At 39.7% G+C, this 20,090-nt stretch overlaps 1 protein-coding gene across 5 annotated transcripts in view; it reads right to left on the reverse strand.

The window, feature by feature from the left end:
* The window catches only part of inavab (innate immunity activator b), a 103,091-nt gene that overhangs the window by 41,635 nt on the left and 41,366 nt on the right, over positions 1-20,090 (reverse strand). For all 5 annotated transcript variants that reach the window (XM_073030465.1, XM_073030466.1, XM_073030467.1 and 2 more), the window contains 3 exons: positions 10,228-10,352; positions 9,341-9,463; positions 7,153-7,378 (listed from right to left, as the gene is read on the reverse strand). In XM_073030465.1, coding sequence (XP_072886566.1) covers positions 7,153-7,378; positions 9,341-9,463; positions 10,228-10,352 — 474 coding nt within the window. The remainder of the gene's footprint in view (positions 1-7,152; positions 7,379-9,340; positions 9,464-10,227; positions 10,353-20,090) is intronic.

The raw sequence follows: 20,090 nt of genomic DNA on the forward strand, positions 1-20,090 counted from the left end.
TAATCTTTGAATTTCTAATTTAGTCAAACAATGGAGTTAATCTGATTGTAATCTTGTAAAGTGATTCCTTCTCCACTTTTAAATAATTTTCCTCTTGTCATTTATTAGATTCACTAGAATAAACTGAATCTAATAGACACCCTACCACCATCATGTTCAAACAATTGCAGGAGTCGTGCTAAATTCATTATAATAAGTGTCTTTGTGCTATTAATTTGTCTACTGGTTGTGAGACAAAGAATTTGGTGGCCAAGCAGCTGTGTTTATGGTCACAAATGGAGAAGCCACGAACATTGTTAGCTTGCTTACATTCATTACATAGATTTTTTTCCCTGGCTTTTCATCACATAAATGGTTTATTTTGATTAGGTTCTGCCACGAAAACACAACATCTATTTTTCAATGTTTCCACAGATTTTCCTTTGTAGTTGATCCTAATCAAATGACACTGGAGAGTTACGAGGATAACCTTAGTTTCTCCTGAAGTCAACCGGCTCACAGTTCCCCATCATTCACCTAAATGATTTGGAGTTGGGTCATTGAAGCTCAACTTCAGAATTTTGTGGACAGTCTCAAAATAGGGGAAGGATTTACCAAGAGGTGATTCATGACATATATAAGAATCAATAATCAACTTCAGGTTGGGTGTATAACTGGAAATGAACTTCAGAGTAGATCTGTGAAGTTCAAAATTACAGTTGCAGGTATAAGCAAGTCATAAATTCATTGAAAATTAAGTGTCCCAGTGGATCTGAAAGGGTATACAGAAAGTGTGAGAAGTAATGACATTAATAAAAATTAACAGTTATTAGGTTGTCTAAGGCATTGGTGAGGCCAGATTTGGAGTATTGTGTGCAGTTTTGGTCACCGAATTACAGGAGGGATATTAATAAGGTTGAAAGAGTGCAGAGAAGGTTTACAAGGATGTTGCCGGACCTTGAGAAACTGAGTTACAGAGAAAGGTTGAATAGGCTAGGAGTTATTCCCTGGAGTGTAGAAGAATGAGGGGAGACTTGATAGAGGTGTATAAAATTATGATGGGTACAGATAGAGTGAATGCAAGCAGGCTTTTTCCACTGAGGCTAGGAGAGAAAAAAACCAGAGGACATGGGTTAAGGGCGAAAGGGGAAAAGTTTAAAGGGAACATTGGGGGGGCTTCTTCACACAGAGAGTGGTGGGAGTGTGGAATGAGCTGGCAGGTGAAGTAGTAAATGCGGCCTTACTTTTAGCATTTAAGAAAAACTTGGACAGGTACATAGATGAGAAGTGTATTGAGGGATATGGTCCAGGTGCAGGTCAGTGGGACTAGGCAGAAAAATGGTTTGGCACAGCCAAGAAGGGCCAAAAGGCCTGTTTCTGTGCTGTAATGTTCTATGGTTCTTTGGTTCATTGAGATTCTTTTCTGTAGTGATACATCTGAAAACAGCAGAAAATGTTTAATTTATATAGAATTTTGGCAAGACCACATAAAAGTCTTAAACATTGTATTGTAATATGAATGTAGAAACAGTTGAGAAGGTGAAAGGAAATTTAATTAGAACAGTGTCAGGATTGAATGATTTTTCTTGTTGGGGAAGATTGAACAAGCAAGTGTGAGTGGTGACATGATAATGAATTATAATTTTTAAAAGGGCAGAACATTTTTTGTCTTTGACATTGGTTCACATCACCCAATGAAATGAAGATACACATTTAATTACAGAATATGCTTTGGACCTTACAATTTTAGCTTCAATAACTTCTCCTAAAGTCACTATCCATCATTCACATTCACATTAATGACTTGGACTTGGGACAGTGCAGCATAACTTCAAAATTTTGTGGACAATCTCAAAATAGGAGATTGCTTTACCAAGAGGCTTTTTACCAAAAGACTCTTTGAAATGAGATAACAAGATAATGTTGCGAGGTACTTATAAGTTCAGTTTTTGTCATTAGTGTAAACATAATATACAGTATTTAGGTGTCAGCATGTTGTACTCTGCTACCAAAATCCACTCCTTTGAACACGAGGCAGAGGCAGGGATGCCATTACAATGTAATGTATTTAGCACCACTGATTAGGGATAAGCTTTTATGCAGAGACATTTCTACTAGCAGAGTACCGGTAGTTTAGTACCGAGGCAGTGTATAAATGGAAGATTATTACAAGGAACTATTTATTCAAAAAACATTGCCACAGAGAGTAATTAAAAGGATAAAGTGCATTTAATGTGAAACTGAGACTTATTAGATAGATAGATAGATAGATAGATAGATACTTTATTCATCCCCATGGGGAAATTCAACTTTTTTTCCAATGTCCCATACACTTGTTGTAGCAAAACTAATTACATACAATACTTAACTCAGTAAAAAAATATGATATGCATCTAAATCACTATCTCAAAAAGCATTAATAATAGCTTTTAAAAAGTTCTTAAGTCCTGGCGGTAGAATTGTAAAGCCTAATGGCATTGGGGAGTATTGACCTCTTCATCCTGTCTGAGGAGCATTGCATCGATAGTAACCTGTCGCTGAAAGGTTTATAATTATGTATGGAACATTAACACTGTCATGAATATGTTGTCCAGAATGGTCAGCTTCAGTGTTGTAATACCATGTAAAACTTATTTGTGTGTTCCTTTGGGAAATATTGTTTTTCCAGCTGCCAGTTGATTGAAGAATGGGCAGAAAATTTTTCACTCATTACAACCATCAGTAGAATGAATGAAGTATAAAGAAATAACTTAGGTTCTCTGCTATGATCTCTGAGTGTGTGTGAATCTCCATAAGTGACCTCCTCATGCTCTTGTTAGATTTTCCTTTTAGTACCTGCTATCTAATTATGATATACTGTATATCGAGAGATTTGGTGCTACTTTCAACACTTGGTCTCATACAGTGTATGGATGACAATCTGATTATTATTTTGACAGGAAAAATATAAAATAATTAATGGAGTGCCAATTTTGGAATTTCAAAGCATGCACTACAAAGTAGCACAATGGACAAAGTAATAGTGTTTCAGAAATTATATTGGTTGTTTGGAATTGAAGCAATCATTTTGGTTAATGACAGTGGCATGTGAGTTTCTATTTGTAAAAAAGTTTTATTTCAGATAAATCCACTGTATTTAACTTATTGTTAGCACTAGAATTATTAAAAAGGCTCACTTCATTGCAATGCTGAATTTTATTCTAAAATGCCGCTAAATATTCGAAATCAGGTGTTACCTTCTGTTGTAATATCATTAGTTTGCATAATATATTGCTGGATGTGCAACCATTAGGAACTGTAGCATTTAACAAAGGAATTTCCACAAGTGTTGAACTGGACTTTACCTGTCTGTCTGTGCTTAAGAGCAGTAGAAATGTTGCTTGTTTCATGTTTATATTAACCAGTTATTCTCTGGTACCTTTATGAGTTAAGGGGAGAAGGATACGGAGATATATTGGAGGTGGTTGTTAGTGAAAGTAAGAAATTTGGACTCCATGGGTGAATTTGAATACTGAATGTTAGACACAATCCCTTCCAATTTGGAAACAACACTGGTGTGCACCATGAGATGATCTGTTGGGTGATTCAGTTTAGATCATGTATAGTGGGGCAAACAGAGCTGCCCAAACTCCTGGATATCCAGTTTGAAGAACAGAAGCAGAGAGGAGAAAACTTCACAGTATGCACTCAGCTGGTAATAGTGAATGAATGGAAGGAAGGACATTTTAAGAAAAGGTTGTATTTCATTTTTCAGAAAGGAGAGAATTGGAATAAAAAGCTCATAAATGAGATCCTAAGGATTCATTAGAAGCACTAAAAGACAATGTTCTCTTCTAAGTATTCCACTTCTCAGAAGTTTGCATTGTCTTTCAATGCTTCTCTCACAACCAGGAGGAAGGAAAATCCTGATAACATGAGGGAGGGATGGGTAGAATAGTGCTATTATGTGTGCTCATAACAAAGAACTTCAATTCCCAGTGTGCAATGGGGGTGGTTCTCCTGGAATTGGAAGTGATGTTGGTGAGCGGATGGCACTCGCTTGTGTCAGGGTGGAGCCATTACAGTAAAAAATAAAATATGCTAATATTTTTACCCTTGCAACTTTGTAGTACTGAGAACAAACATAGCAAGAATGAAGATAGTTGTCTTCAGTATTCTACACATTCCTCCCCACCTTCTCTGTTACTGAATATTAACTTGTTTTACTTCCTTTCTGATAAAGGATCCCTGATCTGAAACATGGTCTGTGTCTCTGTTCAAAAATGTTCCCTGCTGAGTGTCTTTAGCATTTTCGGTTTATGTTTCATTTTCCACAAATTTTGCAATGTTGGGTGGCAAACGGAAGGAACTATGAGCAGTGGAAGCAGAGGTAAAAGGCGGAAAAGAGAAAGGTATAGTGAGCAGCAACATGAATGGCTTGCATCTGTGGAGCGGAAAATCGTTGTTGCAAACGGCGCATGGTGAAAGGGACAAGATCTGTGGATGAGGTGAGCCACATGGTAATCGGGGCAGATTCAATACCAGCTGAATGCATTGTACCTGGGGCCAAACGGGATCATTCCTGCAGATTTGCTCGATGTGGAAATGCTGGTGCAAAGGTTGCAAGTGACATTTCAACTTGACCTCAATGTGTGATGTCCTTGCAAAGACCATATATTCCAAAGTGAACATAGAACCTAGTACACTGCAGCATAATACAATGTAATGCCAACCTTTAAAGGTGATGCAGTTAAACCTACAAGTCATGTATCTTTGATGTCTAAGGTGGGGAACCTAAAAAATCAAAGCCATTATAATATGAGTACAGTATTGTTATTGTAGATCAGAAACAAGTCACACCTATGTAGGACAGATCACCAGCTCGGATTGCTAATTGCTCATCATGATAGGATCATTAGAGTCGCTTCAACATATGCAATTGCTCTAACCGCAGGCTTATAGACCATTAGTCACAAGACATAAGAGCAGAATTAGCATTCAGCCCATTGAATCTTCTCCAGTAGCACAGCTAGTGGGGCTGCTGCTTCACAGTTCAAGAAGTCCTAGTTCAATCCCTACCTCGGGTGCTGCTCGTTGTGTGGAGTTGGCACACCCTCCCCATGATTCATAAGAACATAAGAAATAGGAGCAGGAGTAGGCCATCCAGCCCATCAAACCTGCCCCGCCATTCAATAAGATCATGGCTGATCTGTCCGTAAACTCAACTCCATCTTGCCTGCCTTTTCCCCATAACCCTTAATTCCCTTACTATGTAAAAACCTATCTAACTGTATCTTAAATATATTTAGTGAAGAAGCCTCAACTGCTTCCCTGGGCAGAGAGTTCCACAGATTCACCACTCTCTGGGAAAAGCAGTTTCTCCTCATCTCCATCCTAAATCTTCTCCCCTGAATCTTGAGGCAATGTCCCCTAGTTCTGGTCTCAGCTACCAATGGAAACAACTTTTCTACGTCTATCTTATCTATCACTTTCAAAATTTTGTATGTTTCTATAAGATCCCCTCTCATTCTTCTGAATTCCAGAGGGTATAGTCCCAGGCGATTCAATCTCTCCTCATAGATTAACCCCTTCATCCCTGGAATCAGGGTGCTCTAGCTTCCTTCAACATAATTGATAGGTTGATTGGCCACTGTAAATCGACTGTGGTGTGCAGGTGAGAGGTCGAATCTGAGGAGGGGGTGGCAAGTGGGGAGGGGAGAGGTTTGAGAGAATAAATCAGGATTAGTGTAAATGAGTAGATAGATGGTCAGTGAGGACTTGAGGGCTGACAGGCCTGTTTTGGTGCTATGTGGCCTATGACTCTAACATTAGAAACATGTAAAAAGTCAACTCACAGCGGACAAAAGAAGACAAAAACACCCCAAGCATGGTGTCAGACACCCAACACTAGCCAGGAAAAACAGTAATATTTCTTGGCTCACAGAAGTAACTTGGACTTCTGGGCATCAAAAATTCTTCTGTCTGTCTTCACACATCCTTGAAATGGATTTCCTGAAATTCATCAACACCCAACTTTTCCCATTATAAGTGTAGATGTGTTATTAATCGGGCCCTTCTCAGAACTACGATACTTGGACAGACTTTGAGAATCATGAATCATTTAAAACATCACTAAACAAATATTTATAAATATTGTCAGCTATATGAATAACAGAAAGTCCTCAATGTGGTTTCGTTAGTTAATTGCCTTACTAAGTCCCCACTGTCTACAAAATTGACCCTACATCTAAATAAAGAGTACCTATAGGAGTTCAAAATTAAGTAATCAGGACCTGGTTGACTACATGTGTGCACTGAACAAAAATAAATTCTCTTAATTTATTCACCAGTCATCCTGAACAATGTGAAAAATGAAGACTTTAGCTAAGCGTAGAATAAAGTTTATAATGTGACAACTATTTAATAACTAGCAAACAAAAATACTGGACACAAAAACTGCCTTGGCACCTGAATCTATATATAGCAGACCATGACAGAAGGCTTCCATTGTGTTTTATTTCTGATTGTGGGATTTGTTGATTTTGCCTTGTATCTCTAGTCAGATGTTTTCCTTTGCAAGTCAATTACAAACTAAACTCTTAATAAGCAGCTAGCAAAATATTCTAACTAGCAAATGTAATAACTGGCAGATACAGTATAGAACCAATTAGTTAATTGCTAGATTAATGATCCTGGTATGATTACTCCCATTGGAAAGCAGTTATGTCGCAGTTGAGTTTGACTTTTGCGGGGTGAAGTACCTGAAGGATGTCATGCTTATTGAACCAAATCCCCTCCAAAGTTCAAAGACTTAAAGTGAAAATAAATCGTGTTTCCAGTAGATAAAATCAGTGTTTCGGAGAATCCGTTGCTTCACAACAGAAGAAGAAATCACATGCATTCCAAATCTTGACTCTTGAATCCAAACAGTCACATGGATAATGTGATGGGTATTAACATTAACTTTTTCTTTGATAAAGTCACAAATACTAGCTGACATCATGCTTTTTTGCATAAAGTTTATCCAAGAGAAGCTTTGGGCATCCCCTGCCTCTTAACACAAGCCAGTTTGTATTACAATTGCCTGAGGAAAAAGCTGTTCTACTGGAATGAAGGAACGCTCTTCATCGTATTTGTGGTGACAAGTAACAAATTATATATTTATATTAGAGACAAGTTAAAATTGTAACTTACCTTCAACCATATTACTTAACTGTGCTGTTCTTCCACCAGTTATAGCTTTACGATTATTTATGGCATTTTTGATTGCATTAAGTTTAATTTGTTCTTTTTTATAGGCATGTTTTCTTTGTTTCCTTATGTGCCTGCTCAAATTTCCTTCTTGGGAAAGGCGCTTGGCTGCCTCCACAAGCTGTAGTTGCAAGGCAAAGTCTCGCTCCAGACAGTCAAGTTCAGAGTCCTAGCAAGTAATAGGCAGAATTAAAATGAACTACAGTCCAAAATACTGTTTCCACGTGAAAGACCCACATGCTTCATCCAGGTAGAAAACTGCTCCTTTACCTCCTCTCTTCACACTATTCACGGACCTAAACAGTTCTTCCAAGTTAAAAATAATTTTGTGAATATGTATATCCCAGTTGATGTGATATTGTGTGCATAGGATTGTTACTATGGAAACATGAAGAATTGTTTGGTACTTTCTCTACCTAAGCTGTGTTCTGATTTTCTAATAACCTTGACCTTCAGAGGTCAAACCATTTGCAAAAATTTTAAGTTTAAATAAAGGAAAGCACCTACAGATAAAAACTGTTTCCCTTTGCAAACAACTTAGAGATAAACAGAGCCAAAGGAAGATATAACTGAATTGTAAATGTACAAATTCTCATTACAACAATGAAATTAATTGGGATCTTGGCTTTACATAAATCAGTCACAAGGTCCAATTTTGTTGACCGATATTCTGTTCCTTCAGTAAGACTGTGGAAGACAAATAGGAATTTGTTATATCTATCTTCCAGAGAACAGATGGCCAGAATCTACGGTTCCCCTGTCTGAAATGCCACCTGAAGTCTGCCCAGAATCACCATCTGTGGTTCATATATGTGTAGCTGTGGTGAACTACATATACCTGTCTGGACACGCCCCCCCCCCCCCCCCCCACTGACTGTTCCTGTGGCTCCTCCCACAGACCCCTGTATAAAGGCGATTGGAGACACAGCTCCTTCCTCAGTCTCCAGGATGTTGTGTGGTGGTCACTTGCTGCTTGTGCTTTCTTCCAGCCAATAAAAGCCTACCTTAACCCACGTCTCAGAGTTATTGATGGTGCATCAATTTTATTGGCTGGAAGTTTTAAAACATGGAAAGCATTTTACGTCCGGAAAAATTGGACATTGACCCTCAAGACTCAGAAGCCTTTGAACTCTGGCTTGCATGCTTCCAATCATACTTGGAGGAAGAAAGCACTGTCAGCAGCAAGTGACCACCACACAACATCCTGGAGACTGAGGCCGGGGCGGTGTCTCCAATCGCCTTTATACCGGGGTCTGTGGGAGGAGCCACAGGAGCAGTCAGCAAAGGGGCGTGTCCAGACAGGTATATGTAGTTCAGCACATGTAGTCCATATGCAATGGACCAAAACAGCAGCAGGATCTGAGTAGCAACATCTGTGCGGTGAGAAGTCCCTGGCCTTAAGGCTACCCAGAGATCTTTAACAGCCAGCAAAGCCTTCACCCTCACCTTTGCTAGTTATAAAAGTTATGAAGTCATTCAGTGGTTCATAAGTGTCTCTGATCTTCAGAGAGACTTAGTAATAATTAGCAAGTTTTTCAAAATGTAAACAGAGTTAACTAGGAATTCTTAAAATGCTTATTAATAATTAAAAATATTGAAGTAAAACAATAAATTTAAACAAGCAATCTAACGTTCCCTCTGATTTTTAAGCTAATACAGGAATTATTCTTCTAAATATGTCAATAAGATTTGGACTCTTGTTTGACAGAACCTGCATTGCAGAGCAATGTATTTAAGTGGTTAAGTAGGAAAAGCTAGTAAGAACTGTCTGTGGGTTTCCTTGCTTTTGCACATTACATAGATAAGTTTTCAATAAAGTTAAAGCAAACTCTTGAATTCAAAAATTTGTAAACTGATTAATTAATCCCTGGATTTGACCATTGCATTTAGTTAGTTTTATCGTGCATCCTTATGCCATCACAAAGATATGAAATAGAAATCATTTCTCAAACAAACTAGGCCAATTTATGCAGACCATTTGTACTTCCAAAACAGCATTGGCATTGGTATTAAAGTACAGGAGAATTTTCTTTACTTGAACCATCCTGCATGTTTTTCACAAGAGCACAGCATATAATGCAATGCAGTTTGTTAAGAAATAGCAGCTGATCTAAAGCGGAACGCAGTCTACCTCTCCTTTGCAAGCAATTGTCTGTTCATCCAGCTGAAAGGCTGTACCAATACGTCGGCGGACAGTGGGTGGTTTCTCTCCTTCGGCTAAAGGATACTCTTTTGGTAAATATCCTGTCAACTCCTAACGACAAAGCACAATGAAGCATACATTAATAAAGTTAGCTGATAATGTCTAGTATTAATATCATTAATAAACATTGAATATAAAAAGTCCTCAATAAAAATGCTCCAAAAAATGCATTCTTGTCTTTAGCTAATAACAACGGAGATTAATGCTTTCTCTGCTAATATGCTGTACTGCTTATTTTCGGGGGTGCAGTGCTAGCCAGAGCTCACCCGGCACACCTTTTAAGAAAAAAGCTGAACTAAACAAGCTAATTAATTAGGTGCCGCCCAGGGTGATTTGAGTATCTCAGAAACCGCTGACCTCCTGGCATTTTTACGCACAACAGACTCTGGAGTTTACAAAGAATGGTGCCAAAAACAAAAAAAAAACATCCAGCAAGTGGATTTAACAAGATGTTTTCGCTCACAGAACAGCCGCTCGCTGGATGATTATTTTTGTCTTTGGGACCATTCTTTGTAAACTCCAGAGTCTGTTGTGCGTAAATATCCCAGGAGATCAGCGGTTTCTGAGATACTCAAAACACCCTGGGCGGCACCAAATTAATTAGCTTGTTTAGTTTGGCTTTTTTCGTAAAGATGTGCCGGGTGAGCTCCAGCTAGCACTGCACCCTTGCTTCTTTTTATAATTTTTATGATATTTATTGCACAACGTAATTCATTAATGAGATGGATAATAAGATGGATTAATAACTGTAAAAATTGTTATCGCTGTTAAATCTGGAGATGAAGACCAACAGGGACTCCTTTAATAATACTCACAGATTCACGTAAACAGAGTTGCTTCAGTTCATTTAAGCAGGCCTCAAGTGATTCCTCCAGCATTTGCTTACGTAACATAACCGAACAACACCGATCTTTCATCACTGATTGAGGACTGTCTGACCCTATAAATACAAAGTCAACATTATAAGCAAAGAAACACATGCATTAAAATCTAAAATTCCACCGTGAAGTGAAGATTACATTACAGAAGAAAATACAATATGTGCCAAGTTATTTTACCAATTCAAGAACACCTTTGTTTTTCTTCTTGGTGTTTTCTCTCCTTCTTTTATCTCCAGATGTGCCACAACTGGTTTCTTCTGCAACATTTCATCCACGCTGAACCAACACAATTCCTTTGGCCTTTATCTCTCCATCAACATACAAGACCTAACCTTCCTTGATTGAGTCCATGACTATTTTCAGAGAACATTTGAACCATTAATTGCTATCTCTTTATGAACTGCCCAATCCTTCTCTCTGTGAGATTCCTCTTTAACACAGCCTCACTCAGAAGTTTCTCATTAGCTTCCTTCTGTACTGATCACCTCAGCCCCCACTGCATCATGGTCAAATCAAGTGTATGGATAGTCAACATCTCCCTCTATATTTCCCTTCAGTATATATATATATAAGGAGCTGACTGTCAGAGTTTTACTGCTAATGATTCCATTGACTTCTTAATTTGGCTATAAATCTTAATGTTGGGCTACCTGTCGAACAATTGCTTCTGCCAGCTAATAACGTGCTGTCAACAAGTCACCATTTCCCTACAATTCCAGTGTCTACTTCTCTTTTTATACTTCACCTTATTCCACTTTTTTCAACACTCCTTTAAGATCGCCTTCTCTACAAATCCACAGAGGATGTCAAGCTTCTCCCGCAATTTCTTGTTTCCTATTATTCAATTATTATCCAATTAAGTTTCCTAATATTCAGTGACAATTCATCATTTGATGTTGCCATTGTGAAGCAAATTAAGGCATTGTTCCACAACAAAGAGCAATGGAGTTTAATGTCATTTAGGCTACATCCGCACTACGCCGGATAAATCCGTAACCAACGCTTTTTCTCTTTGTTTTAACACTCTGTCCACACTAAAACAACGTTTTCATCCCCCGAAACCGGAGCTTTTCAGAAACACTTTCCAGGCTGGGTATTTTTGAAAACATTGCTCGGGCAGATCAGTGTGGACAGGGTAACCGGAGACTTCTGAAAATGCTGTCAGACGGCAGCGCGCTATTTCATTGTTTTCTTGAACGCAACGTAACAATTTCAGAACAGATGGTAACGAGACTGAAGCCAGAAGAGTTAGAAATGTATTCACCAAATACTTTGACCCACAACTTACTGAATAAATAAGTATACTGTACTCACTTTGCCCTGTTTTCTGTCCTTGCTTATATGAAGGTGGTTTACCTATTTATGCAAGTATTTCTCTGACAATAGATGTGTAACAACCTAATGTAACATTGTATGAAAATACAAGATAACACTGATGCAGACATGTTTTAGACATTTAACAAGCTGCTTTATTAATGCAACAGAGTTAGTCAGTTTTTCAATGTTTGTCATCAGCCGGGTCAATCTGTCCGTGAACTCACTGTTGGTTTCCTCCGTACGCTCCAGTATTTGTTTTTTTTTACTTTTAAGTTCTCCTGCGCGAGAGCCAACAGCTGTCTGTCGTTTTAAGTTTTTCTAGTCTGTATCTACACAAATGCGCGCTTTTATGGCGAGATTCGACACCAAACAAGTCGTTTGTTTTCGGTAGATATGTCCTGTGCATGTGCAGTAGGAGGAGATTCGCCAAAATCTCCGTTTCAATGTGGATAGAGATATTTTCAAAAACGCATAGTGCGGACGCCTATCGTTTTTACGCGAAACCGGCATTTTCAAAATTATCCGGTCTAGTGTGGATGTAGCCTTAGACGGCCATCCACAAACTAAAGTTCCCAAAGCAACTTCTGAGACTCTTGAAGAATATGCTTTAAATCAGCAAATAACACAAATGAAATACAGAGAAAAAATACTTTTTCCCAGATGTTACACTTCCAATAAAGTGCATGCACTTTTTTTGAAGTTCGAAATGAATTCCCAAATAACTCAAAGGCAACTCGAGTGAATCTGCAGATGCTGGAAATAAAAAAAAAACACAAAATGCTGGCAGAGCTCAGCAGGCCAGACAGCATCTATGGGAGGAGGTAGTGACGATGTTTCGGGCCGAAACCCTTCATCAGGAGTAAAGTAACATGGGATGGTCTAGGGGGGATAAGAAGTGGGGGGAGGGATAAAGTAGAGAGCTGGGAAGTGATAGGCTGGAGGGAAATGGGCTGGGGGGAGAGATTATAGTGAGGGGGGGAAAAAGAGAGAGAAAGAGAACCAGACTAAAATAATAGATAGGGATGGGGGTAAGGGTGGGGGGCAGGGGTATCAACGGAGGTCAGTGAGTTGGATGTTCATGCCGGCAGGAAGGAGGCTACCTGGGCAGGAGATAAGGTATTGCTCCATCGACCTGCGTGTGGCCTCATCTTGACGGTAGAGGAGGCCATGGACAGACATGTCGGAGTGGGAGTGGTCTGTGGAATTGAAGTGTGTGGCCACAGGGAGATCCCGCCACTCTTGAGTTTTGCCAGTTTTTGAGTTCACTTTCAGGTTATATCTTTCATCCGTACTACTTTAATTAAACCCAGTGAAGGAAATTATGGCAGACAAAATAATTTGCCTTGATGCCAGCAGTTAATTAGATAAGGCGCTTTACTGTAGCTAATATTAATTTAATAACTACGCACTGAATGAAGATGAATGCTTCCAAAAATGGAATAATCTTCTGACCCTTATTACTTTATGAGGTCTTATCAACAGAAGTTCCATCTCTGGACTTGCATCCTAACTTGACCTAACTTTTGCTCACCTACTGTCCCTATCCTCAATGGCATTCTAGTTTGTCAACAGAGGACATTGATTACAAAATTCTCTTGTGCTCTATGACTCTCCAAATTGTTCCAGCTCTATGCTTTACTCAGTCTCTAGTACAAGTGACTGCATGTTCCTGCCGCACCTCCCATTCTTTCCCTTTTAGTCATCGCTGACTTGAACTTTGTAATTTTCCTCTTGAAATATTCCGACATACTGCATTTCCCAGAGCTCCAGAAGTACACTCTGAGCCTACATGATTAACATATTTAGATACGCCTTCCTTCAGCATTTCCCTGCTCCAAATAAGTGATCAACTCTACCTCCTCTTGGAGACATTGTGTAAATGTTAATGCCACAGCTACTGCAAGTCAGATTCTGGAAGTCTGTTAAGGTTCAATGAATCATATTTCAGCACTGCCTCCAGGTGAAGAGTGAAAAAAAAGATGACAAATAAGAAACTTTAAAATAATGTTCATCAACATCACTGACAGAGGCAGTAGTTGTATCCGGTGACGTTAAGGTATTCTGAAATGACTCATTGTCTTTATGCCCATCCCATCTGTCTGTACAAATCTGGAAGTTGTCATGACTGGACATCCTAATGACAGCTCTCCTTCATGTCATTGGATGGTTACAATGCCATTGGAAAAATTATGCTTTCTCTCTCACAGTCACCATAATATTCATTTGTTCATTCACCTCTCCTGATCAAGTGATTCAAGGATTTATGAATCAGAGTTCAGGAAGAACCATGGATCGAAAGGATTAAATAACCTGCCCTTTATGTTAGTTAATTATCTATAACAATTTGGCTCTTCTTTTCTATTTTATTAATTAATATTAACTTTGCTTTGTTAAAGATTGGCTGATTTCTTATGTAAGCTTCATTTGTTTTTAGTCAAACCTTGTTACAATGGAACTATGTTGATCAGCTGATAAGATAGGCAGAGAAAGGACGGATGTAATTTAACCCTGACAAATGTAAGGTTATGCATTCTGGGAGGAATAATAAGATTAGAATAAACTGAAGGTGATACGAGGAAGTACTGAAGAATAGAGGACTTCGGTATGCATGTCACTAAACAGTGGCACAGTTCAAGGAGGTGTACAGGGTGCTTGCCTTTCTTAGCCAGTGCATATGGATATGGTAGAATTATATCAACCACTTTTGAGTCCCATCTGATGTGTTTTGTGCAGTTACAGATACCATACTATAGGAAAGACGTGATTGTTCAGAGGAGATTCACCAGCATATTGTCTGGAATGGTATACTTCATCTATGAGGAGAGACTGAGTAGAGGTGTCTGTATCAGGATGGAAAGGTTTAAGATAAGTGGTGGAAGATATAAAGAGGATTTGAAGAAGATCTTCATTCACTCAAAAACTAGTATTTCGGGAAGAAGAGATGGAAGCATGTATACTCATATTATTTAAGTAGTATTTACTTCAACACCTGAAGTTCAAAGCTTTGGGCAAGAGCTGGAAAATTAGGTTAATTTAGGCTGACATTTGATGGCCAGTACATTGACACAATGGGCCATTGGGTCAGTTCCTGTGAGTTTTGACTGCAAAACTGCATGGCTCTATAACTCTAGGATAGAACTTTACGACAAATTATTTTTGCAAATGTAAACATGGAAGGACACATTACAGAACATAATTTATATCTGGAATGTAGTGAAATTTTCGGCAATCTCTACTGACGGTTACCTGCCAAATTAAGTGTACAGTTATCGCGTGACAGGCTCAGCCAATAACGTCGTGAATTGTGATGTATGGAATGTTATGCCACAGTAAAGGACAGGCAGGCTCTGTGACGTTTGCAAAGATGGAACCCAGTTGCTCTACACCAAAGAAAGCAGTACGCCTTTGTTCTCACTTCCAGTATGGCTGCTACAGACCTTCACAGCAACTTTTGTATCGGCTTCCCGATTTAGCGTCAAGCTCCACATTCCAACTGATGTAAGACCTTGATGCAAATTTAAGTAACCAATGGAATATGAAAAGGATGGAGTGATTGATCAGTAATCTCTTTGCAGTTTGGAATGAAAGGTTGATCCAAAGTTATTTGTATTAATGTTATTTGTGTAGACAATGAATGCATATCTTGGTTCTATAGTTACATCTTGGGCTGCTGTAAATCCATTTCTGTTTATTATTCCCCTCTCCATCTCTACTGGCCGCTCCTTTAGAAGTCATTATTCTGGTTCACCCTTATGACGATGTTGGATTTGTCACTCAATTGCTCCAAGAGCTCCCAAACTGAATATGAATGAGATTGGTCCCTCAAAGGGAATCGCAGTTCATGCCAAATATATGATCATATCTGCTCAATTCTCTCACCCACCACCAATTGCCATATGCACTTGTTCATTATCATTAAACTATATTTTGCAGATGTTCTTTGAGAACCGGTTATTGGTCTGGAAACAAAGTGTGACTATCTGTGACCAGTGGGGTACTACAATGTTTGGTTTTCAGTCCAACTATTCACTACCTGGATCAGCGTTTTAGCTGAGGGTCCAAATACTGTATTTCTGAACCTGATGGTGTTAGTAAATGTGAGTAGAGAGGAAGATGTAAAGAAGGTTCAAGGGGACACAAGCAGGGGGAGTCAAAGGTGAAAGCACATTAGATGGAAGATAATTTACAAAACTATGAAATCATCCACTTCTGGGCACAGAATAGCAAAACAAAACATGGTATCTATGATTGGGTGATGTTGATCTTAAAAGAAATAGTGTACTTGTACACAAATCAGTGTAAGTCAATATATTTCAACCAGCAAATAGGATGCAAGTGATAGTTTAGCCTTTATTACAAGAGGATTTGAAAACTGGAAGGAGGGGATAGAACAGAGCCTTAATGATACAGCACAGTAGAGACCTGGGAACACCACCACTTGGAAATCCCCCTCCAAGTCACTCACCATCCTGACTTGGAAACATATCACCATTCCTTCATTGTCATTGGGTCAAAATCATGGATTTCCCTCCCTAATAGCACTGTGGGTGTGCCTACTCCTCAGGGACTCCATTAGTTCAATAAGGCAGCTCATCACCACCTTCTCAAGGGCAACTAGGGATGAGCAATATATGCTGGTGTAACTGGTGACACCCACATCTCATAAATGAATTTTTTAAAAGAGTGTTGTGCACAGTTTTGGTCTCCTAGCTTAAGAAAGGAGGGAAACATGCCTTAAAGGGACAGAAGATTCACTTGTCTGGGTCCAAGTAAAGTGGTCTTGCCATATGAGGAGGGATTGAGTAGTCTAGGCCTAGATTCCTTACGGTTCAGAAGAAAGGACAAGATTCTATTCAAGCCTACACATTTCCTACAGGGTAAATGCAGGGAAGATGATTCCCCGGCTGAAGATTCTGGAACTAGGAATTACAATTTCAGGACACAGATAGACAGTGTACACCCAAGGTAAGGAAAACTACCTTCACTCACAGGGTGCTGAGTCTTTAGGTTAATTCTTCACAAGGGATGATAGTTTGCTGGAGATAGCAAGAATACAAGGATATGGGGATAGGGCTGGAAACTGGCTCAGCCACATTTGTGATGAAAGCTTACTTTACTGCTCTGTAGAGAAAGAGGTCACTCAGTAACTCCTAGCAGATCAATCTCATCAGTCCTATGTTATGTTTAATTAATTTTATTTCAGAGATACAAGGCGAAATAGGCCCTTCTAGACGTTTGAGCCACACCTCCCAGCAACCCCTAATTTAACCCTAGTCTAATCACGGAACTAGTTACAACGACAATTAACCTACTGACCAATACGTCTTTGGACTGTGAGAGGAAACCAGAGGACCCAAAGAAAACCCACGTGTTCCACGGGTAGGACTATAGACCTCTTACTGATGATGTCAAAATTGAACTCAGAGCAAGCTGTTGCCCATGCACCAGGCTCCCCCTTCTTCTTGCAACTGTTGAATCCAAAAAAACGGCAGAGACCGATACAGTTTGGCACCAGCAGCATCACAGGAGTTGCCAGACAGTGTTGAACTCAACATATGACTGCCTTAGGGACTTCAGGTTCAGATTTTTCCTTGGGGTTTACTCCTGAAGACTGCCCCATGAGTTGGTATACCTGCCAGGCAGCAGTGGTTTGAGATCAGAGTTTTCCTTCTCCTAGATGAGCTGCCAACCACAGCTAAGGAGTCCCATCTGCCCAAAGTGATTGGTTTTAGGGCACCAGTAATCTGCCTTTGTCTCTTCTGCTGTAAGTAGAAATGTTTCCACTGGGCTTAGTAGCTAAGCCACATATGATGGCCAAGAGCTGGACTTGGTTGTCAGAGGCTATTTGAGATGCATACCATTAGCAGCATTTGATAGGTAGTGGGAGCTTATCACCACTACCTCCCCCAGCTATAACAACCTTAAGGAACCTATGCTATCTACACCCCTCATAATTTTATATTGCTTGTTCGTTATGTGTTGTGTCGTATGATGTAGACAATCGTGATCTTTCTATGACCATAAATGTTCTCAGCAAATTTTTCTACAGAAGTGGTTTGCTATTGCCTTTTGGACAGTGTCTTTTCAAGACAGGTGACGCCAGCCATTAACAGTACACTTCAGAGATTGTCTACCTGGTATCAGTGGTTGCATAACTAGGACTTGTGACATGCAGCAGCTGCTCATACAGCCGTCCAGCTCCTGCTTCATATTACCCTGATCAGGAAGGACTAGGCAGATGCTACGCCTTGTCCAAGGGTGACCTGCAGGCTAGCAAAGGGAAGGAGTGCCTCACACCTACTTCAGTAGAGATGTATCTCCACCCTGCCACCCAATTTTTGTATACCTCTATCATATCGCCCCTCATTATGCTCCAAGGAATAATGCCCTAAGTCCTATATTTTCTCAAGTTCTTAATTCACAATGAATTAATATGTCCATGAAAATTATTCTGTTCCAAGTTAAGAAGCTGTAATGGGTTAAAACCTCTGCTAGACAGTAGAAACTTATGCATTCTTATATTAACAATTGCAACAGATGTCTTTGTTAAATTAGACACTATTTGCAATTCCACAATCAAAATATGACTAACAATGAGAAAGCAATTATTGTGCAGTCAAAAATCTGGTAGGTGTCAATTATAACATATTTCTGCAGATGCACCGGCAAGTCACAACACAGAACTGAAATAAATAGGACTCTGCTAGCTGATCAGCTGATCGCTCGAACTGTCTTTAATATTACATATGATTGTAAAAGTAAAGACGTGCTCGAACATGTGTATATTGCAAATCAGTTGAAGTGATTAGAAGTTTCAGAACTGACAAATGAATTAACAAATTGGTTAATTTAAGGAAGAACTGGGTATTATTTTTATCATTGAAATTTTACGTGTGTGACTGATTATGTTATTAATACAATATTGAGAATCAGATTTTCTTTGCAAGTTATTTCTTTGTAGTATTGTTTCAAACAGATCAGTTTTTTACAACAAGATGTGGTGAGAAAGGCAACATCTATTGTAACACGACAATATGTAAAATACAGAAGATATCTTCCATTTGCTTGCTTAACTTCTGTTAATGCTTACCATCATAGATTTGTGGATCTATGTTTATGAGGAAACATCACTTTATGCTCATGCCCTCCCACTAATAGTAGTGTTCTAATTTATTAGTTCTGTAATTTAGAGACATTATTGTGCTCCAATAGCAATGCCTGTACTGAGCATTTTGTCACACATTCTTCTTTTTAACTATTATTATTAACACAAAATCTAGAATAATCAGAAAAGCTTTTTATCAGAAGGTGATTTTAAGAAATATTCTATGCTGCCTATTTTATTTTTGTATTCATGTTTTAAAGAATGTTTTTAAAGAGGTGGCACAGTAGAGCAAACACGAGGAAATCTGCAGATGCTGGAAATTCAAACAACAACACATACAAAATGCTGGTGGAACACAGCAGGCTAGGCAGCATCTATAGGGAGAAGCGATGTCGACGTTTCGGGCCGAGACCCTTCGTCAGGACTAACCGAAAGGAAAGATAGTAAGAGATTTGAAAGTAGTGGGGGGAGGGGGAAATGCGAAATGATAGAAGACTGGAGGGGGTGGGATGAAGCTAAGAGCTGGAAAGGTGATTGGCGAAAGTGATACAGAGCTGGAGAAGGGAAAGGATCATGGGACGGGAGGCCTCGGGAGAAAGAAAGGGGGGAGCACCAAAGGGAGATGGAGAACAGGCCAACAACTAAATATGTCAGGGAAGGGGTAAGAAGGGGAGGAGGGGCATTAATGGAAGTTAGAGAAGTCAATGTTCATGCCATCAGGTTGGAGGCTACCCAGCCGGTATAGAAGGTGTTGTTCCTCCAACCTGAGTTTGGATTCATTTTGACAATAGAGGAGGCCATGGATAGACATATCAGAATGGGAATGGGACGTGGAATTAAAATGTGTGGCCACTGGGAGATCCTGCTTTTTCTGGCGGACCGAGCATAGGTGTTCAGCGAAACGGTCTCCCAGTCTGCGTTGGGTCTCACCAATATATAAATGGCCACACCGGGAGCACCAGACACAGTATACCACACCAGCCGACTCACAGGTGAAGTGTCGCCTCACCTGGAAGGACTGTCTGGGGCCTTGAATGGTGGTGAGGGAGAAAGTGTAAGGGCAGGTGAAGCACTTGTTCCGTTTACAAGGATAAGTGCCAGGAGGGAGATCGGTGGGAAGGGATGGGGGGGACGAGTGGACAAGGGAATCACGTAGGGAGCGATCCCTGCGAAAAGCAGAAGGGGGGGAGGGAAAAATGTGCTTGGTAGTGGGATCCCGTTGGAGGTGGCGGAAATTACGGAGAATTATATGTTGGACCTGGAGGCTGGTGGGGTGGTAGATAAGGACAAGGGGAACCCTATCCCGAGGGGTGGCGGGTGATTGGGGTGAGGGTAGATGTGCGGGAAATGGGAGAGATGTGTTTGAGAGCAGAGT

Source organism: Hemitrygon akajei, chromosome 27, assembly GCF_048418815.1.
Source record: "Hemitrygon akajei chromosome 27, sHemAka1.3, whole genome shotgun sequence".
In the NCBI taxonomy this organism is placed as follows: domain Eukaryota; kingdom Metazoa; phylum Chordata; class Chondrichthyes; order Myliobatiformes; family Dasyatidae; genus Hemitrygon; species Hemitrygon akajei.